Genomic DNA, 22,396 nt, shown 5'->3' on the forward strand with positions numbered 1-22,396 from the left:
GGAAGGCTGCGATTGACGCGGATGGATGGTGTTATGGGTGCACTGCAGGAAAGAGGTCTAAATCTATTGGAAGCTAAAGCTCTTGATGGTGATAGGAATGAGGGTAGAGGTGTTGTCAAATGATAGTGGGATGTTTAGACGTGTTCTAAGGGATGGGCAGGGCACCCGTATGATGCGGCAGTGTTAAACCAGTGAAAGCTGTCAGGCCCTGCTGTTGAACAGAAGAATGTGTTGTGTCACCCTGACCCGAGTGACATGACCACTTTCTTGGGTCCCGTTTCATCTGGAGGGACGAAAGCATGACCAACTTGGGTGCCGAGGTGCTCAACTTGTTTGGGTGTTTGTGCATTTGGGTTGGCCATGGTCCAAAAAATGTGTGTGTGTGTTTTTGCTCCTTTTGCCCTTTTTTATTTTCTTTGTTTTTGTATGTGTTGCTGTCTGTCACCCCTTCCGAAAAACATGACCAGGATAGATGGATAGAAAATAATGCATCCATAAAGATTTTGTTCAAAACGTTACTTAGGGTTCAAACATAATATTCAATTAATGCATGGTTAGCGATTGATACATTTTCCTACAATATGTGACTCCAGTTGAACTAATATTTTAGCAAACTACATGCAAAATTTTAGGCCTTTTGATTGATTTTATTCGAAAAAGTATTGCTTCAAAATAGCCCCAATAACTCATTATCTGCCAGACATTTTATATTGTCATTTTTTAATTATAAGTTATTATATTTTCATTCATGCCAACGTTTTGATGTTAAAAAATGGTGGATGTTCAGCGTTCATACACCTTTTTCCCAGCAAAATTCAATCACTTTTCAAGGACTTCCAAATCGAATTTTCTAATTTCTCCAGCACCAAAAAAAAATAAGTCCAGTGTGGATCATTTTTCTGCAGATCAACAAATAGGTCAGCAATATTCATATGCGATTTTTAATCTTACATGTGCATTTATTTAGATATGATTTTTAGATTATGATTGTGAATAGAATAGAATAGAATATACCTTTATTGTCATTGTTACAAATGGGCTAACATATTGTGACAACGAAATTGGGCATGACACTCCAGTTTTACACATTCATAGTGAGGTATAAGCAAGAAGATAAAGGAACAGAGAAGATAATGTTATAAAACAAGGGGGATAAGGCTATAGTTATAATTTACATGGTATTTACACAAGAAATGTCGGCATGTAGGATGTTACATACAGGGTTGTCGTGATAACGTTGGTATCGTAATGGTTGTGCAATATTGCATTTGGTGCAAAGTCATCATAGTGCAAAAATAGTCAGCATATGCATTGGTGCAAACATAGACATCATAGTGCAGAAACAGGAAATGGTCAGACATTGTGCAATTTGAGCATTAAACGTAGTGCAGTCGGCATGTGCAAGAACAAGACATGAGTAACATTATATTCGTATGAGGTAGTGTTGGCACGAGTTTTCAGTTTTTTTGTGCGGTGTCTGTTTGAGCAGTGAACAAACATAGTGCAGACAGCATGTACGTGAGTACCATTTTACATACGTGTGAGGTAGTTTTTTTGCAACAGTTTTTTGTGCGGTGTCTGTTTAGGGTGGTAATGGCTGTGGGGAAGAAACTGTCTTTGAGTCTGTTCGTTTTTGCTTTGTGTGACCTGTAGCGCTTGCCGGAAGGCAGCAGGTCGAAGAGATGGTGCCCGGGGTGAGAAAAGTCCTTGATGATGTTTTCTGCTCTGCTGAGGTAGCGAGAGCAGGCAATGTCCTCCAGACTGGGCAGAGAGCAGCCGACGATTCTCTGGGCTGTTTTGATGATCCTCTGGAGCTTTTTCCTGTCTGCTGCTGTGCACCCAGCATACCACACCGTGATGCAGTATGTTAGGATGCTCTCCACTGTGGCTTTGTAGAAGGACACCTGCAGCTGCTGTTTTAGGTTATTTTTCCTGAGCAATCTCAGGAAGTGCAGTCGCTGCTGGGCCTTCCCTACCACCGCTCTGGTGTTTGCAGACCAGGAGAGGTCGTCGGAGATGTGCACGCCCAGGAATTTGAACGAGTGGACTCTCTCTACACAGTCTCCCTTTATGATGAGTGGTGCTGGATTCCTGCCATTCCTTCTGAAATCCAGAATCAGTTCTTTTGTTTTTGTGGTGTTCAATATGAGGTGGTTTTCCGAACACCACGTTGAAAGTGACTCAACCTCATCCCTGTATGCCGCCTCGTCCCCTTCAGAGATGAGGCCGATCAAGGTGGTATCGTCAGCGAACTTAATGATAGTGTTTGTGGGGTGGATCGGTGAGCAGTCGGAGCTGTAGAGGGTGAAAAGCAGGGGGCTCAGTGCACAACCTTGGGGGGAGCCAGTGTTCAGTGTTAGGGTGGGAGAGACGTGGGTACCGAGTTTCACCGACTTTGGGCGGTTGGAGAGGAAGTCCATTATCCAGTGGCAGATGGAGGGAGAGAGTCCTAGGTGTGCAAGTTTCTCCACCAGGATCTCCGGTGTCGCGTGTAAGTATTTTTGAGATTTTTGAGTCTCTCCCTCTCCATATGTTGGATAAAAATGCAGGAAGTCCTTCCCATAATAGTTGATCACCACTGGGAGACCTGACCGTAATATTTTGCACATACAAAACAAATGAAATGATCTGCGATCTTTATATAGCGCTTTTCAAGTCACATTGTGCTTCACATTTCCAAATAGCCGTGCAGCCATGTAAGGCGCTAACCTGCTTATTGGGGGTGTTAGGGGTTCAGTGTCTTACCCAAGGACACTTCGACATGTAACACGGAGGAGCCGGGTTTGAACTGCGATCTCCTGATCCCAAACGATACGTATTCTCTGCACAATCACACATTTCATAGGGCCCTGTTTAGGTCTGACATGCACCTGACCTCTTTGGCGCGACCCCTAGGGGGCAATGACGCTTCTTAGGACAAAGCCATAACAATGTCCGATGAAGTTAATCACGAGGGAAGAACCGCAATGGCAAAGCGAAGCCATCAGGAATCAGTGTTTGCATCATTTTTAAGTTGACTTTTTGAACCATGGCAACAATTTCAAGCATTAACGAGCACTTACCCCCAAAATTCAAACCAATTTCCATCCTTTAGGAGACATTAAACTTCAAGGAGTTCTAGAAATGCGATACACAGAACATGACTTTAATGTGTTTGTTTAAAACTGGAAAATCAATTCTGGCTGAATTGTTGGACTTTTTCCGCCAGTATGAAGATTATATGGGGCCACAAAAGGGCATCAGAGCACAAGTGTCCGAAATAATCACTTCAGATTTCTTCAATATTATATACACATAGTATACAAAATATATATATATATATATATATATATATATATATATATATATGAGTTGTCTGTCCCTGTGTGCCCTGCGATTGGCTGGCAACCAATTCAGGGTGTCCCCTGCCCACTGCCCGGAGATGGCTGGGATGGGCTCCAGCCCCCCCGCGACCCTAATGAGGATAAGCGGTACGGCTAATGAGATGAGATATATATATTTATATATATATATAGCAGCACGGCGGCGCAGTGGTTAGCGCTTGTGCGGCACAGTTCATGTCATGGGAACCTGTCGTGGGTTCAAATCCAGCTCCAGACTTCCTGTGCGGAGTTTGTATGTTCTCCCCGTGCTTGCGTGGGTTTCCTCCTGGCACTCCGGTTTCCTCCCACATTCCAAAAACATACATTTCAGGTGAATTGGCCGGTCCAAATTGTCCCTAGGTGTGAATGAGCGAATGAGTTGTCTATCCCTGTGAGCCCTGCGATTGGCTGGCAACCAGTTCAGGGTGTCCCCTGCCCACTGCCCGGAGATGGCTGGGATGGGCTCCAGCCCCCCCGCGACCCTAATACGGCTGATGAGATGAGATGAGATATATATATATATATATATATATATATATATATATATATATATATATATATATATATATATATATATATATATATATATATATATATATATATTGTGGTGGGGTAATTGCTAAACATAATTCTTTAAAATGTGTCAGACTTCAAGTGTATGCCATGGTACCAACGTAAAATTGTCGCTAGTGTGCGCTATTTCCGTTTTCTTCCGCCGAAGAAGACGACATCTGGGGAAGAAGACAACATCCGGGTAGCGTTTCCAAAGTTTGGCGGTTTATTCACACGGCGCAGCCATCAGGCTTCGTTCCTGATGAACGGTAACAATGTAAATCGACGATTGTCTTTTTGGATTATTTTTTACTTTTGTATATTCATATGACGAACTCGGAGCTAAACGAAGCTTTCTTAAGTAACGATGGCCAACCCAACACAAAAACAGGGCGGCAAATACCTGTGGTTTGCACTTCTCGGACTGGGCTTTGAGTCAGAGAAGAACCTAAAGTGCACCAAGACCACACCAAAACATGTCGACTTGGGACCGTAAGTATTCAACGTTTCTAGTGAGGGAATAAATATTCAAACTGCGGTAAAATTGACGTATTTTGTAATGTTGGAGTTGTGGAAGAAAGACTACTCCCCTTGCAGTGATATTTTGAATTGCGTAGGAATATTCCCATGTCGATTTTTGATATTTTAGTCGATATTTTACTAGACTTAAACTTGGCATTGTCTGAGTTGAGTTAAATTTGAAGCAGGAAATAGCGATCCAGTCATTTTGTGTTTCCTCGATGCATATTCGTTACTTCGAACAACAAAGATCGTCCTGTTCAAAATTAATCACACCAAGACATTATTGAATATGTACTTGTCGAAATTAATTTGGGAATTAAAACGGATAATATGTCCCGTTGTTTCTTTGTACAGCAAGTAGACGACGGGTATTTTGATTATGTGCCGATATGAATCGTCTTATTGATAAATCGGATGGTTACGTTAAAAATGCAATCCGTTACAATTACTAGTCAGTTGTTGAAAAACGCAGTTACTTAATCTGAATTTCATAATATTGCAGTAATGTATCTTGATTACCTACAATTACTTTTGGATTATTGAGGTACCAAATATGCTAATTAAATGGTAAATGGTCTGCATGTATATAGCGCTTTTCAAGTCAATGAAGACCTCCCAAGGCGCTTTACAATGCGCTTCACACTTACCCATTCACACACACACCAATAGGGAGTCAGCCATGCAAGGCGCCTACCTGCATTAGGGATTCAGTGTCTTGCCCAAGGATACTTCGACATATAACCAGGGATCAGAATGGAGATTTTCATTTTCAGCTGAAATAGCCAGGGTCCAGGAATAAAGCAGGGCGGAGCCCCCCCAAGCTCCTGGGTTTTAGGCAATTTACTTGTCCAAAACCATGCTTATATTTATCATTTAAGTAACATTTTTAGAAGATTAAAATAATTTGCCCACATAACTGATTTTTTTGTAAATACTGCAAGATAAGTTCAAATGCAGTTCAGTCCCTGCAGCTTGAGCAACAATGCGGCCAATTTTTCTAACGGCCGCCAGGGTGCGCCAGAGCAATAAAGGAAAGAGTGAGACAGTCGGATTTTGAATTTGTTTGCTACGCAAGAGAAAAAGTGAAAAAGTCGGAATGCCTTTGGGGTTCAAAAACAGCGGAAATCCGCGGATCCGCGGAAAATTCTGATCCCTGTATAACACAGAGGAGCCGGGAATCGAACCTGCGACCTCTTGATCCCAAGACGAGCGCGCCACCTTCTGAGCTTAAAGAGTAAATAAACAGAATAAACTAGCAAAATTCTCTCTAAGATAAATGAACGATGAAACTTCGGAAAAAAAATAGGGGATTGAAAATCAGTCAGTTTCTTGTAGTCCTACAAAAATGCTGTGGAAAAGGGCACAATCCCCAGGCATTATATTGCATTAATCATTTTTTTGTTTAATTATTCGTTCACACCCGTGAGTTGATGTTGTTTTGGTAGTTGCATTTAAATAAAATGCCAGTTTTTCTGTTAGTTTTGCAAAGTTTTACTTCTTATAGTAATGTTTTGTACTGGGGCAGTTGCGCGGGAGACCTGAGAGTGAGCGCTCTTGTGTGTGTGTATGAGCAATGGATGAGACCACTGAGAGAGAGGAGCAACGGACATGGCGAAGGTAAACAAAGCTAATGCGGACAAGGAAAAGTATAAAAAGAGTTCAAATCAATGCAGACAGGACTTCGCCATTGTCCCCTGAAATGTACAACACCACTCACGAAGTGCAGTTTTTAGGCATGCGCGCCGTGTGCAAACGTCATATCTCGAGTCAGTGATTGTAATTATGATAGACACAATTTGTGTATTGACGCATATTGTCTGTATATTTACATGTACTGTATATAATGTTCTAGTCCTGCAAAGTAATCATTTTCTCCACTAAATATACCAGTTATTTGATTACCTCTTTTTCAGTAGCTCTAACTGAATGCAATTACGTTATTTTTTTGTATCCTATATTCATAATGCTGTTATTCCCCAAGCCTGTTGATAACAACGTTGTCAACATTGTTTACAACTGTATTCGTCTTGGCGCTCCAGGATATACACCTAGTAAACACTCATAAGAGAAACATAAGTTAAAAAAATGTGAGGATAAATATGCAATGATATTTACAAAGTGGTGGTAGAGACGGGCCTAAGTTGTAAGTGCAATGAAAAACTGCAGCAACAAAATTCTAAATTAATTTGCTAGAGAAGATATCACGGTAGTATTTATTGTTAGCCTATCATTGCTGTAGGAAGGAAAGAGCGCTGTGAGAAACAACCAGGAATTTTGCAATTTAGTAATCTGTTTTTAGATTAAGTCTTACCCCTACTCTTATTGTCTTTTGTGTCGTAGGAATATGTTTGACAAACCAAATCGAGATGCTTTCCACGTTGTGGTCCAATTTTTGTTGGAAAAATTAAATCCATCAAGATTTCAGCAGACATACAAGTAAGGATCTATCCTTTGGGATTCTCTTGCCCCGTGGTTTTTCCATGAACTAAATTGTTTTTTTCCACAGATTTTGTGTACCCTCATACAGTTCTAAGCAAGATTCGGAATTTCGCAAATTGACCTGTGTTTGGCTGCGAGAAATAATGGTGAGGAGTTGAGAGTTTTAGTTCACCCTCCCGTTAATCTTATTAATTTGTATTGCTTATATGTCTGTTGTTTTAGGTTGCAACTGGATACCCTGGCACCAAAATTCTTGGATCAATGTTGCTCTCACCTGGAGGTCCTAAATTCACCAATTTAATGGCCCATTTAGCAACTCAAGTCATGCTGCAGGAAATGAAAATGTTTAAAACAGGTAGGCCCTTACTCGGCGTGTTAGAAAATATTGTGAGTCATCGTTAAATGTTTGGTTCAGACGGAATGTTGGTTCTGGATGCCATCGCCAAGCCGACCTCTTCGCACATGGCGATGAGGAGAATGCACCTGGTTAAACAGAATTTCTTGAGGACAGCGGCGCACCAAGAGCAATTTTATCTGGAAGAGAAAAAGAAAACTGAGTGAGTTCCCTGATTGGAGTCTGGATTTGGAAGTTATTGGTTGTCATGAATGGTTTTGGATTACATTTTTAAAACTGCAACTGAGGGCAAATTCAACTAAAATGTCTACTCCAAATGCAGCTATTACTTAAAGAAATGTTTTAATTGGTTTCAAAATTCACTCTAGTTTCTTTCTACGCAAAAAATTGACACACAGGGTGCTGAAAAAACATTCAACATGAAACATTCAGTGTATAAAAAGGTCATGAAATGCCCTAATTTTTCCCTACCCAACAACCTGATAAAACAAATACACTGACACAATGGTTAAAATAAAAAGTAACTGAGGGAGAATAGTAGCAGATGGCCACAGCCGTTGAACCACTTGCTACCAATGCGGAGTCCCTGCTAGAGCTAAGATTTATGGCCCGAGCCCGAACCCGAACCCGAGGCAATTTCGGGCCGGGTCGGGCCTGAAATGTCAGTCATACGGTCGGGTCGGGTCGGGTTCGGTCCTGCTTTTTTTTTTTTTTTTTTTTTTTTTTTTTTTTTTTTTTTTTAATTAATTAATAATGTGTTAAATGTTCATTAAAAATATATACTTAAACTATGTATGGATACTAGACCAAGGAATACTTGTTATAAAATAAATAATTTGGATAAAACGGAGAAGGAGCTGTAATTGCTTTTAACGGAGCCAGAGCATGCTCTGTGCACGTGACGTGACGTGAATGCTGTCCTCTTAATAATCTTCCCCTCCGCAAATTCGCGTGATTTTGGCCTGGTATCCCCGATATGGAGTCGGACCAACAAGAAGTTAAGGATAAACTCAAAAGAGGAGAACTGACGAGGAAAACGCACTCTGGTAAGAGTCAAGTGTGGAGCAATTTCAAATTGATAGTAGAAAATGATACACAGACTTGCGTTGGCTTCGCTGAGTGTCAATGTGGCAATTTGCTCGCATACGATAGCAAAAAGACTGGGACCTCGACGCTGATCAGACATTTAAAAAGCTGTCCTGGCAAAAGTAATGAACGTCAGACATCTATATTATCATTCGTCCCAAAGACAGTTATTATAATTAGCTCGCTTTATTGTTTTAATAAGCGTTTTATATAGAATACGATCGGGGGGGGGGGGGGGGGGGGGTTGGGGGAATTTTCATAGGGGTCGGAAAAGGGCACAACACGTCGTCAACACCCCCTCAATGAAAGTGCGCTAAAATCTTAAGGACGTACTACTACTGCTGCTGTGGATTATGGCCCAATGATCAAGTCGTCAAAATGACGGACGCCCTTAAATGTTTTCGCTACCTCGAAAAAAAAACCGTCAATGACAGATTGTCGCTTAATGTGACATCTGCAGTGCAGACACAGAAATATAAAAGATGTAAATGTTTATACAGTTTTATTTAACTTAGGCCTAGCTGTTGTAACAAAAGGCAGAGTTTAATTTGTTATCATAAATCACCCCTCCTTATAAATAAAATATGTAATTTCGGGCCCCTCGGGCCGGGCCAGCAAATCCAGTTAATTAGTCGGGCTCGGTCCGGGTCGGGTTTATTACCCCTCGGGCCTGCGTCGGGCTCGGGTGCTTTTTTTGGGCCCGATCTTACCTCTAGTCCCTGCAGACCTGATGTTTACTGTCAAAGCCGTTCCATAGGCGAGGACTAAAATTGCTAAATGCTGCCTCACCATAGGTTTTCACCCCAGGAACCTGAACGGCCATGAAGGGTTGATAAGATTAAAGCGAATCAGACTGATAATATGGCCCAAGCCCGTCATGTAATAAAAAAAAAAGTTAAAAAAAAAAAAAAAAGCATCTTCAGATCTCGTATAGATATTCATTGTAACACCTTGACAGCATTTACTCAATTCGAGTCATTCAAATAACTCGGCAAATTCAAATCCAGATTTGAAAGTTGTGCATACTAACTGAAATATTTTCATTTTTCTCGTATTTTTATTAAAAAGTAATCACTTTGTGGTCATTGTAGATATATTCACCACTCCAGTCGTAAAGTCTTTGGGTGTTTTTATGTCCTTCAGGAGCCTTATGAATTCTCTGCAAGACTACACTACGGAAAATAAGAAATATGACGAGCTCAAGTATGTTTTTAGTAGTTATTTTCATCAGGTACTGGGTGAGTTATTCAGTTTTCATCTCTTTTCTATTGCAGATGTCACGTTGGTGATTTTATCCAAGAAGATTATTCTGATAAAACAGAAAGAGTAAAGTTTAAAAAGTTTGTCGTTTTGCGCTGACTGATAAATAAACGCTAGTCGTCCCATTCAGGTTCGGTCCCTTTGGACGACCGTCGACGGATTGCTTTCAATGACCACGCCAGGCCGAAAGTTGCTGGAAAATGTGCTGAAAGGAGAAGTGGACCAGTACGTGTTGGACGGCACGGACCGCGCTCTTCAAATTCCCTGCAGCCTTCTGGATAGGGTGGAGCAGCTTACACAGCAGGTGAATGCCCTGCACGCTCCCGAATGATCTGCCACAGCGTAGCATGACATCAATGCTTGTTTGACAGTTGAGTTCAGGGGAAGGCGACAAAGCTGGCAAGCTCGACCCCTTGTACACCTTGGAGCTGATGAACCACTCGCTACGCATCCTAATGGAGGAGCACCACGAGGGTTCCTCGTGGATCAGCTTGCCACAGTTGCAACAAAAACAACGTCAGCTAGCCAGCCAGCTGCAGGAACTTGCGCTGCTTAGGTAAGGAGTGAAAAGAAAGCCTGATTCTAAGAAGAAACATGTGTAAAACTACAAATTTTCATAACTAATAAACACATCCCAGGGTTCCCGCAGATCCTTAAAGCCTTATAAGGTATTGAATTTATTATTCTAAAAATAAGGCCTTAAGTGGCATTAAAATGTTTTTAATCCGATTTTCAAAAGTCTTAAAATGTAAACGCGTTAATATTTTTATTTGTTTGAATTAAAAAGTTGTAGTAACATTTATCAATTCTTTTTTTTTTTTAAATAATTGACTGCTTTACTTTTCTGGCAACATAGCGTGACCGCAATACCGGAACTTTCAAAACGGTGATGTGGTTTCAGTCGGGCCTTTTAGAGCATACTCATGTCTCGGGTCTAACCACAATACATAGCAACTTCGGACAAAGAAGTTTACTTTGGACCACGGGAAAGTACATTTAATAAGAAATGGCTGTCCCACGAACAGACAACTCACTCGCTCAGTCACACCTGGGGACAATTTGAACCAGCCAATTAAGGTGACATACATTCAATGGTTTGGTGGTTATCATGACTCAATTAAGCCCCAACATGACTAACTCATTTTGGTGTGTCACATTTGGCCATCAGTACCCTTGATACCACTGGTAATGAGATTTCGGTTTTTCTCCAGCATTGCAACCTGTTGTCTCTAATACAAAATATGTCTTGATTTAAATGTACTTTTTTCATGAACCAGGCATAGGATTTCCAAAGAGGAAATTTCTGAGGCAATGAGCCGTATTGCAGAGCTGACTAAGGAGTCGGACAGGAAGTGGGCAGACACACTTGAAGACACGGCTTTAGCTCCGTTGGACAACGAAGATCCAGTGAGTTGGGCATCTGAATTTGACAATTTTTGAAATAAAAAGTCTCTAAGTCTTTTTTTCTTTTTCTTCTTTTTTGTGAAGGCACTTCGCTTTCTTTCACCAATGTCTCGCTTGTCATTTGGAGCAGGACTTGAACCCGTCCACACCAGTCACCTCTTCTCCCAGTTTCCAGCAAAGCTTCCTGGTGAGTCACAGAACGCTTGCCATCACCTTCAATTGGGTTGTAATCTTTCTTGCCAACTTGCAGAAAAGTCCTTGAGTCACCTGGCGGGCCTTGAAGGGAAAAAATCCCCAGAAATGAAAAGGTAACTCCTGATATATTTTTTGGCTTGGTGGGAGGCAGATACCTAGGCAGCGCTAAGCAGTGCTCTGTCTATCACAAGTCCTCCCTAGAGTATCCATGCTCTCTGATGACTGTGGTGAGTGGAGGGAAATCACTACAGACAGATACGGAGCTAACAATCTACCTAAAACAATTTTGATCGTTATTCACCATCCTGTCGAGGGGCTCTGTAATGCTGTATACTTTGCCTGCAGCTGTCTCCCAGCAACAGAAGATCACCCGCAAGAGGCCGCAGTCACTGAGACGTCCAAAGTCAATTGCTCTCTCGACTGGCTTCTTGACCTTCCGGCATCTCCTCATCAGGACCCGTCGCCTGAACCGCCGCAGGTCAAGGCACGTTTATTTGTACAGTCCTTTTTCACTAGAAGTCTCAGGGCTGCACAGATCTAGCTCTTGTAATAACTAGTAGACCAGCGTTTTCCAAGCAGAAAGCTAGGGGGGCATTAAATCAAAAAGACATGAGGGGGCAAGTCCATGCAAGATTTTGTATAAAACCAGCGGGACCTTAAGGTCACATTTTAAACTGAAAGGGAGCTGGTGTAGGTCAGCTAAAATCAGGGTAATGTGATCAAACTAATTCAAACATTTGGGGTTCACATTGTCTTCATTGTCCATTCATGTCGTTTCACAGGGCTCTAAAAGTGAAACCAGCAGTAGTCATTTGAAGGAGACAAGAGAAACTATATTAAACTTGGAATTTGAAAACCTTGCTGACCAGGTATGGTAATATTCTGTGTGATGTGGACCAGCTATTGCCGTAGTAACATGCATATTTAAAAGTTTGCAGATGCTGTCATATCAACCAGTCCAACAACAGGTAGACTGGCAGCTTCGGAACTGGAGGGATTTCTCCGCCTCCTTCACGCAGATCCCTTTCAAACTAAAAAGCAGCTCCCTCGCACGCCAGAGAGTTTGAGTGAGGAACTTTTTGCTTTCTCTTCAGTTGATAAGATTAACTACTGCCTTGAGTTAAACTCCACCAGCAACTTGTGTGCTTAAATAAATGTACTTTCAGAGCAACATTTAAAGCAGGGATCTTAAACTCAGTGTGGTTCTGGGGCCATATCACTAAAAGAATGTCATTTCCAAGTTTTAGCTTAATTTTTCAGTATTGTGCTTTCTCGGTACGCCTACATTAGTAACCTACCCTACATATAGTCATGGATGACGAGGGATCTTTTCCAAACACAACACAGCATCAAATGTCTTAACTGGTCTATTTCAACTGTTAAAGGAATGCAGTTTTACACCTGAACCAACTCACCATGCTATACAAACTTAATAAGTTTGACAGCTGAGAGCGTTTCGTTGGCATTTATGACCTAGAACAGGATTCTCCAACGCGGTGCCCACTGAGAACAGCTGAGGTGCCCACAGACCTGTTTTGAAAATCGCTCACCATCGCTGGCTCATTGTGATTTTCTAGTAAAATGATTTTTTTTGTGGTTGACAGAGTCTATATTACCCTACTTCCGATAAAAAATGGTAATAACAGTAACAAAGCAGTCATAACATGAATTACTTAAGAAACGCATATCAAACTGGCTGACCTTTACGCTGATTAGCAACAAAAAAATAGCTCTCAGCTTGAAAAAGGTGGAAGGCCTCTGATATAGAGACTCATTTCTTTTTTTGACATGCTTATATGGCGAGCCAGATTAAATAGACCAACAGGCCGTATCCGGGACGCAGGCTGTATGTTTGACAAGCCTGATTTAAAGCCATTGATGGAGAGTGGGAACACAAACTTTAGGCCTAGGTTGTAAAAAGTTCATTTTCTTTTTTAAATCTGTTATTTTAATAACCTTCAATTTCGTATGTAATTTATTTAAAGATATGAAGTAGATTTAAGAGAATAGTAGCAATAACCAGCCCTAAAGATTTCCTAGTTGTAATTCAATTCATCCCTTTGAGCTTGACTCTACCACAAGGGGGTAGTATAGTACAAGCATTTGAAAAAAACTGCTTGAAGATTTTTTACTTCTTCTGTCCCCCCCTTTTGTAGTTTTGGATGTGAGGAGCTCTTGGCAAAAGGCTCTATGTGAAGAGGACGTGAAAAACTGCAACGAGACCACCTACGAGTCCCTCCCTTCCCTCCACGAGCAGCAGTCCGAAGTGTCGCGCGGTGGCACATCTTTAATTCAGAGCCCCCAGGAGTCCTTTTGGGGTATCGTGGACAAAGCCACCTCCTTCAGCCTGGAGAATGAAACTCTGCCGGAACTGTCGAGCGGAGACAGTCTACTGAGCCTCGACGAGAGCGAGGAAAGACTGAGCCTTGACCGCGATTGCGTCAAAAAGCCACCCGATGGCGGCTCACCCGAGCCACTTCTGTTTCCTCCAGATGTTTTATCCGCGAGCGACGAGCCGCCGCAGCCGCCTGTTTTTTCACTGGATCTTGGGGCTTTGGATAAGATCTCACCACTAAAGCAGGACCACCTCCCACCACTCCTCATGTTTTCCCCCGTTGACAATGACTCGATTCATTAACTTGTTCATCTTTTTTTGTCAGCACAATATTTTTCTTTCTCTCATCAGGTTGATTTCAGAACCAATTCTTAAATAAAATGGAATATCAAATGTTTCATTGAAGTTTGCTTGCTTATTTTAAATGTCCGTGCTGCAAAGGTTACGCGATTTGTATAGTTTTTAACCTACAGTATAAATGTGTCGTATGTATTGGGTCATGCGAATGTGTAGGGATAATTCTATCTTAATAAATATTTTTTGTCTCAGTGCAACTAATTTAATAGTCAGGGTTTGTACAGGTAAATGAAATCCTTAAATGCTCAAATTTTAATGTATTTTTAAGTATCAAAAAGTGCTTGAATATTGGGTTATATGTATGTAAATGCTTGAAATTGATGTAATGGTTCAACAAGTCTGCTTTAAAATGCAGGGTTTGTTCAGGTGCTTGAAATCCTTGAAAAGGCTTGAATTTTATTGTATTTTCAATCTTTAAAAAAAGATTGAATAGTGGCTGAAGAGTGAGTGAAGTGAAAGTAAATGCTTGAAATGTTCATGTTCTCAACAAGTCTGCTTAAAATGAGACACTGCTCTCTAACGGCCTGGCTTTGCCATTGCTTTTCTTCGCTTATGATCAACAGCAGCTGGCATTAGTTTGTATAGTAGCCTCATCGCACCCCGCTACGGGTCACGTCCGAAAGGGCAGGTGCATGCTACATTTAGACGGAGCACCATGAAGTGTTTTTTAGTGCAAAGATAACTTTCTGTCTCAATTATGAACATTTATCAAGCCCCATGCCGAAAACAGGTAGCATTTCCCAATGTTAAATTGTAATGGGAAGAACTTCCTGCAACTAAGAATGTAAGCAACATATTACTCTCATTTTTACTCTACTCCCATATGGAAATAGAATTGTTCTGTTTCACAAATATATTCGCAATTTACTCGAGATCTAAAAATCATGTCTTGACATCATATTTAGAATTATTTGTCCATTCCTTGATGTTGTCAGCTCAGTTATTTTCTTTCTTCATATTTTCCTGCCCCCTTGGACTGTACCCTGGAGGATGATCTTGGCCAGTCCTGATGATGTTCTGATGAGACCATACACAGTTTCTGTCTGTGCACAGTTGACAATGGTTCTTTGTAGGGTCCAATGTGCCCTTTGATGGTGTTTTGTTTGTCACATGGGCTAAGTAGATGATGCCTAGAAGTTTCCTGCAACATCTCCATGGCTTGGATTATGCTGTAAATTTCGTGACAGGTTCTAGGCCCCTGTGGTTGATGGTGATGCTTGTGGTGATACCTTGGTGATTGTTGGTCATTACTTTTGTTTTTATCTGAGCTGATTTCCATCGCATACTGGCTTGATGCTTTGTCCGGGCGAATGACCAGATCTCTGAATTGCTGTCCAGTGCTTTGTCTCACACAGGCTGGTTTCAAACCACACTCCAATAGTACTGATCAGTACCACACTGTTGGAATTGGCATACAGTTGTTCAATGGATTAAACTATTTCTGGCTTATGTTTTACTTCTGCATGGTGGCCCAAAGAGCGGCTCGTCATACCCCATCAAACTCCTTCTTGAAATCGGGGCGCCAGTAGCTCAGGAGGTAGAGCGATTGTTTTAGGATTAAGGGATCCCAGTTTGAATCCCGGCTTGTCCGTGTTACATGTCGAAGTGTCCTTGGGTAAGAATTTCATATATATATATAATGTCATAATAAAGCGATGCTTTATGACTCTCAGTAATCTGGAAGTTTCAACGGACGTGTTCTAAGGGATTGGCAGGGCACCTGTATGATGCGGCAGGGGTAAACCAGTGAAAACTGTCGGGCCCTGCTGTTGAACAGAAGAGTGTGTCGTGTCACCCTGACCCGAGTGACATGGCCGCTTTCTTGTGTCCCGTTTCATCTGGAGGGACGAAAGCATGACCAACTTGGGTGCCGAGGTGCTTAACTTGTTTGGGTGTTTGGGCATTTGGGTTGGCCATGGTCAAATGTTGTGTGTTTTTTGCTCCTTTTTTCTTTTCTTTGGTTTTTTTGTACGTTTTTGCCATGCTGTTGGTCACACCTCTCGAGGGATATGACCAGGATGGTTTGGTTGTGTTTTTTTTTTCCATTCAAAACATTCCAGAAGTACAGTAAGAAAATCAAAAGTTGATCGTTTTTATTTCAGTAAAAGCTAAATATAATGACCAAGTTTCAAATAGTTCTAATTAATCTGGCTGATTTGAGTATATTTTGATTATTATTACTTTAATTTTTTTTGGGGGGGATCCAGTTTTAAAAAGTTATTTTTGTAATAACCTGTCGTGGGTTCAAATCCAGCTCCAGACTTCCTGTGCGGAGTTTGTATGTTCTCCCCGTGCTTGCGTGGGTTTCCTCCGGGCACTCCGGTTTCCTCCCACGTTCCAAAAAACATGCATTTCAGGTGAATTGGCCGGTCCAGATTGTCCCTAGGTGTGAATGAGCGAATGAGTTGTCTGTCCCTGTGTGCCCTGCGATTGGCTGGCAACCAGTTCAGGGTGTCCCCTGCCCACCGCCCGGAGATGGCTGGGATGGGCTCCAGCCCCCGCGCGACCCTAATGAGGATAAGCGGTACGGCTAATGAGATGAGATGAGAGATATTGATATTGTTTGAATGGGCGGCATTGGCTAAGGAGGTGACCCGTTCGTCTTGGGATCAAGAGGTCGCAGGTTCGATTCCTGGCTCCTCTGTGTTATATGTCGAAGTGTCTTTGGGCAAGACACTGAATCCCTAATGCCCCCAATAAGGAGGTAGTTGCCTTGCATGGCTGACGCTGCTATCGGTTGGTAAGTGTGTGAAAGGGAAAAGTGTGAAGCACATTGTAAAGCGCTTTGGGAGGTCTTTGACTTGAAAAGCACTATATGAAATGAAATGATCTGCATTTATATAGCGCTTTTCAAGTCAATGACTTCCCAAAGCGCTTTACAATGTGCTCCACATTTCCCAATAGCGGCCGTGCAGCCATGTAAGGCGCTAACCTGCTTATTGGGGGTATTAGGGGTTCAGTGTCTTACCCAAGGACACTTCGACATGTAACACGGACAAGCCGGGATTCGAACTGGGATACCTTGATGAGCGCTCTACCTCCTGAGCTACTGCAGACCATTTACATTTATAGATCGATTGTAACAAAACCTCTGATCCAGACAATCTGAATTCGAGACAATTTTCTTTTTTTTGGTACAAAAATTGTTACACTGGATACACTAGTTAATGTGATCAAAAACGTACGAAATACAGTAATCCCTCGGTTATCGCGGTTAAAGGGGACCAAAACCACCCGCGAAAAGTTAAAATCCGCGAAGTAGCGACCCCCCTTCAAAAATGCTTACAAAAAAATATATATATTTTTAAAACTATTTTATTTTATTATTTTTTAGAGCCGGTTAATGGGAACCAAAACCACCCGTGAAAAGTGAAAATCTGCGAAGTAGCGATGCCCCTTCAAAAATGCTTACAATTTTTTTTTAAATTATTATTTTTTAGACCCGCGAAGCTCCGAACCTGCGAACGTGGAACCGCGAAGTAGTGAGGTCCCACTGTACTGTGAACACATGACAGGTATGCAATAAAAGCAGTCATTCCCTTATTTGTAACACTTTTCGAAGTAACTTTACTTTGAAAATCTCAAACCGGTAAAATTCACACACGCTAGCTTGACGGAGCCTCTGCTTGAGTGTCTCCTGCGTGTCTCGTCGACACTGGGCGGTTCCGTCCTGGTGGAGAGCTTCCGAGGAAGAAAGCACAGCACCCAAAAAAAAGTAGCAGCGTAGATACAAACATGGCGCCGGCGTTCCCGTCCAAGAAACGCGGTCGAAAAGTGTAACGAACTCAACCGAACCACCGGCTGAACTTGTACTTTTGGAACCCGAACGTCGCGTCGAAATTCGCCAAGTACGGAACTTAGCGAACGGGCTCAACTGCAACTTGCTTACATGTCAACATCGTCCCTCGCGGTGTAAACAGCCGGTAAGTACACACTCAATCCCTAACGAACTTTTTTTTTATATGCGTCTTTTTCAACTTGTTTGGATTTGTTTTAAAAGTGAAGACGCCGAGTGCACGGCCGTATTGTGAATGCGTTTTGTTACAATATGTGGACCCATGGGCGGTTCCTGGCCCGCAGGGGGTCACAGAAGGACCAAATGCATAATAACAATGTAGGTAGGGCGCGTTACTGATAAAACGTAATCAGTTACTTCATTTAAAGTATTTGCGTTACCCCCCTCAGATTACTGACCCCAACAAGTAGCGCATTGATGTACTCTATAAACTATTATTTGCAATATACAGTAATCCCTCCGTTCTCATGGTTAATGAGGACTTATTCGCTCGTGATTAACAGCAGCTGGTATTAGTTTCAATGGCGTTATCGTGTGAAGTATCATCGCCCCCTACAGGTGCATCAGGACAGGTGTATCTAACCAAGATGCCAGGAAGGGTTTAAGTTAAAATGCATATCCAGACGCTGCCCTACTTACGAACGATTGTTCGTAAGTTGAATTTGTTCGTAAGTTGCTTCAGTGCTATATTTTGAGTGTTTAAGGTTTATATAAGTATGTCTAAGGCTGGATAAGTAACCTGTATTGTTTTGTACTAAAAAGTAAACATTTAATAGAATAATATGCTCTATAAAGATAAATAAAGTGAAGGTTAACTTACTTGTGGAAGATGGGCTTCAAGAGTTAGGCAACTTCCTCCCCTGTGTTAAAAAGTGGCCGAAAAAAAGCGATCCAACTATTTTTCTCAACCGCATCAAGCTTTCTTATTCCACTTTCATTTCATTTACACCAAACATCTCGAATGGATGCACGAGATATTAAACATTTAAAATGTCAATGTTCTTAGCACGCTGGAGATACAGTACACATAGTATGTTTACACACGAACTAGGAAGAGGAAGTGTATTTCTTCTTCGGGGTGGATGCTGGGTGACCTCTCACGGCGCCACACGCCAGTAGCGGCGGGAAGAAGCACTACCGTAATGTATTGTACTCGGAAAAAAGTGCACACAATACAAAATTTAACTTACAGCAATGTCCAGATATTTTTCGACGTCCCGAAAAAGATCTTCATATCTACCGATTTTCGTAAGTCAAATGGTCGTAGGTAGGGGAGCGTCTGTACAGTATTAATCAAAGCTGTAGGTTAGGGCTGCACGATTTTGGTGTAAATACCTAATTGCAATTTCGATGCGATTTTATAAGAGAAGTGCATTTTCTGTGCTAGTTTTGTTTTTACCCTTAGAAAAATGTGTAAAATAACAAGGTAAATTTTCCAAATTGTGATCAACTTTGACTTTGGACCGGGTAAGGTTTCATGCTAATGTTCCAGCTAAGATGCCCGTGCTACACTCATCTGCAGGCACGTGATTGCAAAAACAATTTCAAGCCAGAATATAAACCTTCCATTTCTGTGTGGTCCAACTTCGATTGCCGGCACTCGATGTTAGTAGCACTTGCATTGATTATTTTTGTTTGGGGACCAAACTTCAGACTGTTTCAAAAGAGACCAAAACCGTCTTGAATCTAGACTCCAGATCCTCCTTACAGTTCAACAACAGCATTCAATTTACTTAGGGAGCTTCTTGGATTGGGATTCTAGGCGATTTTTTACCGGATTGTTAAAAGGTTGAATTTAAGTAATTAGCTCCCTCTTCTGGGGAGCTTTGTCAGGGTTTCTGGCGATAATTCCTCGAAGAAAACGCAGCGTCTTGCGATTACACAATTGCTCTTCGTCACTTGGCAACAACGATTATATTTCGGTTAATGGTACAGCCTTACTGCAGAGCCATTTCATAATTGTAAACAAGTGTGTAGTAGCCAAGCTGTGTGCGTGTTGTTAAGGCAGAACGGCAGAGGTTATGTCAGTTCATAAAAGCCGATTGACAGAAAACATCCCAGATAGTAACATCTCAAATATGAAACACAATATGTGAAAGCAGTAAGATAGTGACTTTATTTTAGTGTTCAAAGTAGAAAAAAAAACGTTCTTTTGATCGGCACTACATATGGATTGTGCGAGCTACTTTATGGCGCTTTTGTGTGTGAACCTTTCACCTCATATACAACGCCGGTACAAATCAGATAAGTAATGAGTAAATGAACAAAAATATTGGCTCAGATGAGAAATTCATATTTACAGTATCTTAGTTTACACATAAGTTAAACTTGCACCCACCTTAAATACAGTTAATCAATTGTTATAATGACAAACCGTGTTAAACGCATTATTCCTATTTTCAATGTTACTGGAGAAATTGAAAAATTGGCTTTGAAAGTCTTTAAAAAGTGCTTGAATTTGGCCATCCTGAATATTACACAGATCAAATTTAGATGTCTTGTTTCATCGTGTGGTTTTGTTTTTCGTGTCTGAGTACGGGTCTTGTCAACCGTCTCTCGGGGACTCCTTTGGCGCAAGGCCTTATATTCTTGCACGCTTGGCCCGTCCTCCTGCGGCGTCTCTACGTTGACCTAGTTTTGTGGTCAGATGCAACAGTTGGAAATCTAACACCTTGGCTCCCTCCCCTCGCTCCCTGTGACGTCTTCCTGCATTGTGGCCTCGCAGGTGTACGCTCTCAGGCGCATTGTACCGCTTCACATTCAAAATGATCTTAGTGTTAAAACATTTTGAGTGCAGTCCTTAGTTTTAAAGTAATAGGGCTGGGTGATGTGTTGTTCAAATTAAGTTAAAATGTTTAGACAACAATAACTGATATGTTTATAGTTCAGTAGAAATACAAAAAAAAGGAGAGAAGGCATCAATACACGTTGAACTTGTCAGGAGAACAGGGTAGGACTGAACAAAAAGCTGATCATCTCTAAAAGGTGTGGGATCAAAGAACAGCAACATCAATCAATGGTCGATAGTGATAATCACGTAATCGGTGCATAATTATCAAAATTAAGTACAATAGTGAGGTATGATAGACAAAATAACAAAATTGCATCCTATGCAACCTCCTTTGCAGATGTCCATTATTAAAAACAGAATAAACTTCTCAACTTATGTTTCAATTATTTTGAACACTCGATCTCTTTGCAAAGAATAACTACTCGTATACTTTTTAACATGCTCTATGCCACAGTCAACAAGAAATGAATTATTGTTCTATATTCAGCACCAGCAATGACTCTTAAATTCTTAAAGGGACAGTGTGTAGTATTTAGTGCCGTATCAGGCTAAAAAGACCCTCAATATAACAAAAACAATATTGATTTAAAAACTAAGCAAAGATACATGAACTGTCATTTACACATGCATTTTGGGAATACTCATAGGTTGAGAAATCTGTATTTATTTTACATAACACGAGTCTGAACTAGCTGACGTTATTGTCCGCCATCTTGCTGCTATGGGTACCTTCAAAAACCATGCGAAAGGCTTGGCAAAAAAAAATGAGAAGAAAAAAGTTAAATCTGAAAAAATGACACTTCTGTTTCACTATTTCAGACAATTTTACATCATACATTTTTTTAAATTACAAATTAATCAAAATGTTTGGATTAATACTTAGCCATAAAAAGTAAGCTTGGGAACTACAGAGACCCCTTGCTACTTTGCGCTTCAGTTATTGCTAGTTCACTGCTTCGCGGATATTGAATTGTCTATTGTCATTGATATCTACGTATTGTGCATTGTGTTCTGGTGACAGCACTCAGCAAATGTTATCATGGGGGCAGGTTAGGGAGGGCTTTGTGTTTTTAAGTGGGTGTGACTGTGTACGCGGCTGTTATAGGCTGGTGTATGCTGTCAGTCTAACATAGGGGCGGGAGCTAGAGTCAATGTGTTCACCCAAAACAAACCGGGAAGCAGGGCGAAGCCTAATAGCTTAAGCGGCTCGCAACGTTGAAAATAAATTCATTTAAAAAATCGAATTCTGAGGAAAGTCAAAAGAGCGCAAAGAAACAATGATCACCAGCAGGTGCTCCGTGGATTGTTATTGGGTCCGGTAAGTGATTAGGTGGCGTAGGGAGAGAAGGCAAGACAGAGGCTGCAGATCCAGCCCACTGCTATGGCTAGGCTAACAACTCTTAAGCCGCCCCTTCCAAGCCTGTATCTCATCAACACTAGATCTATTACCAATGAAACTCATGGGAAACCGCTACAATTTGGTTGGTTGTAATTTAATCATTGTGGAGGCCTGGCTCAATTTGAGGTTACTCGATGTTAGTTTGCAGCTAGCCAGCTGCTCTCTAAATAGCGCTCTTTCTCTATTCAACTTTTCGCTAGGGTTAATGGTTTCCGTTAACCACGATAACCGAGAGATTACTGTATTACCTATTTTCCTGCTTTGAGCGAGGTGGCCAGGACAGTTGAGGGTGGACTGAGAGGGGGAGATTAGTTCTATGCTTCGCAGACTTAACATACAGCAACGATCATTGTGTCAATGCCGCATAATGAGCAAAAGGGCTCCGTCCTGTCTCACCAAGGCTGCGAATGTCACTTGAAAGTGTCTGACGTGGCCAAATGTCACGCCCAGCTGCTCCAAGTTGACGGCATCATTCGAGCTGCTTGGCGCTTTTGTGTGCAAGAGATGACATCATAGTCAAGACCCCTTGGGTGTCGTACCACG

At 41.5% G+C, this 22,396-nt stretch overlaps 2 protein-coding genes and 1 non-coding gene across 5 annotated transcripts in view; all 3 read left to right on the plus strand.

Moving 5' to 3' along the window:
• The first annotated feature begins 4,102 nt into the window (after positions 1–4,102).
• Positions 4,103–14,058, plus strand: haus6 (HAUS augmin-like complex, subunit 6). Of its 2 annotated transcripts, none has more exons than XM_088348380.1 (16): positions 4,103–4,406; positions 6,777–6,872; positions 6,943–7,021; positions 7,098–7,230; positions 7,291–7,432; positions 9,460–9,519; positions 9,591–9,642; positions 9,707–9,880; positions 9,948–10,132; positions 10,854–10,983; positions 11,065–11,167; positions 11,231–11,288; positions 11,521–11,659; positions 11,958–12,044; positions 12,107–12,242; positions 13,332–14,058. In XM_088348380.1, exons 1-16 carry the CDS (start codon positions 4,282–4,284, stop codon positions 13,811–13,813), a joined length of 2,181 nt encoding a protein of 726 aa, XP_088204506.1. In that variant the 5' UTR covers positions 4,103–4,281; the 3' UTR covers positions 13,814–14,058. The 2 variants fall into 2 exon arrangements, with proteins under 2 accessions (XP_088204506.1, XP_088204507.1); XM_088348381.1 differs by having other exon boundaries at positions 11,521–11,653.
• Positions 11,317–11,447, plus strand: LOC148356458 (small Cajal body-specific RNA 8). Its single transcript, XR_015852158.1, has one exon.
• A 3,482-nt stretch (positions 14,059–17,540) lies between the features above and the next one.
• The window catches only part of dennd4c (DENN/MADD domain containing 4C), a 34,891-nt gene continuing 30,035 nt past the window's right edge, over positions 17,541–22,396 (plus strand). For both annotated transcript variants that reach the window (XM_088347194.1, XM_088347195.1), the window contains exon 1: positions 17,541–17,790. The gene's annotated coding sequence lies outside the window, so the exon portion shown is untranslated. The remainder of the gene's footprint in view (positions 17,791–22,396) is intronic.

Source organism: Urocampus carinirostris, chromosome 11, assembly GCF_059441175.1.
Source record: "Urocampus carinirostris isolate Australia breed hairy pipefish chromosome 11, RoL_Ucar_1.0, whole genome shotgun sequence".
Lineage (NCBI taxonomy): Eukaryota > Metazoa > Chordata > Actinopteri > Syngnathiformes > Syngnathidae > Urocampus > Urocampus carinirostris.

Coding starts and splice junctions, on each gene's coding strand:
- haus6 (XM_088348380.1), top strand. CDS start 4,282: ATGGCCAACCCAACACAAAAACAGGGCGGCAAATACCTGTGGTTTGCA. Junction 9,643..9,706: donor ATTCTGATAAAACAGAAAGA/GTAAAGTTTAAA, acceptor CGTCCCATTCAG/GTTCGGTCCCTTTGGACGAC. Junction 11,289..11,520: donor AAATCCCCAGAAATGAAAAG/GTAACTCCTGAT, acceptor CTTTGCCTGCAG/CTGTCTCCCAGCAACAGAAG.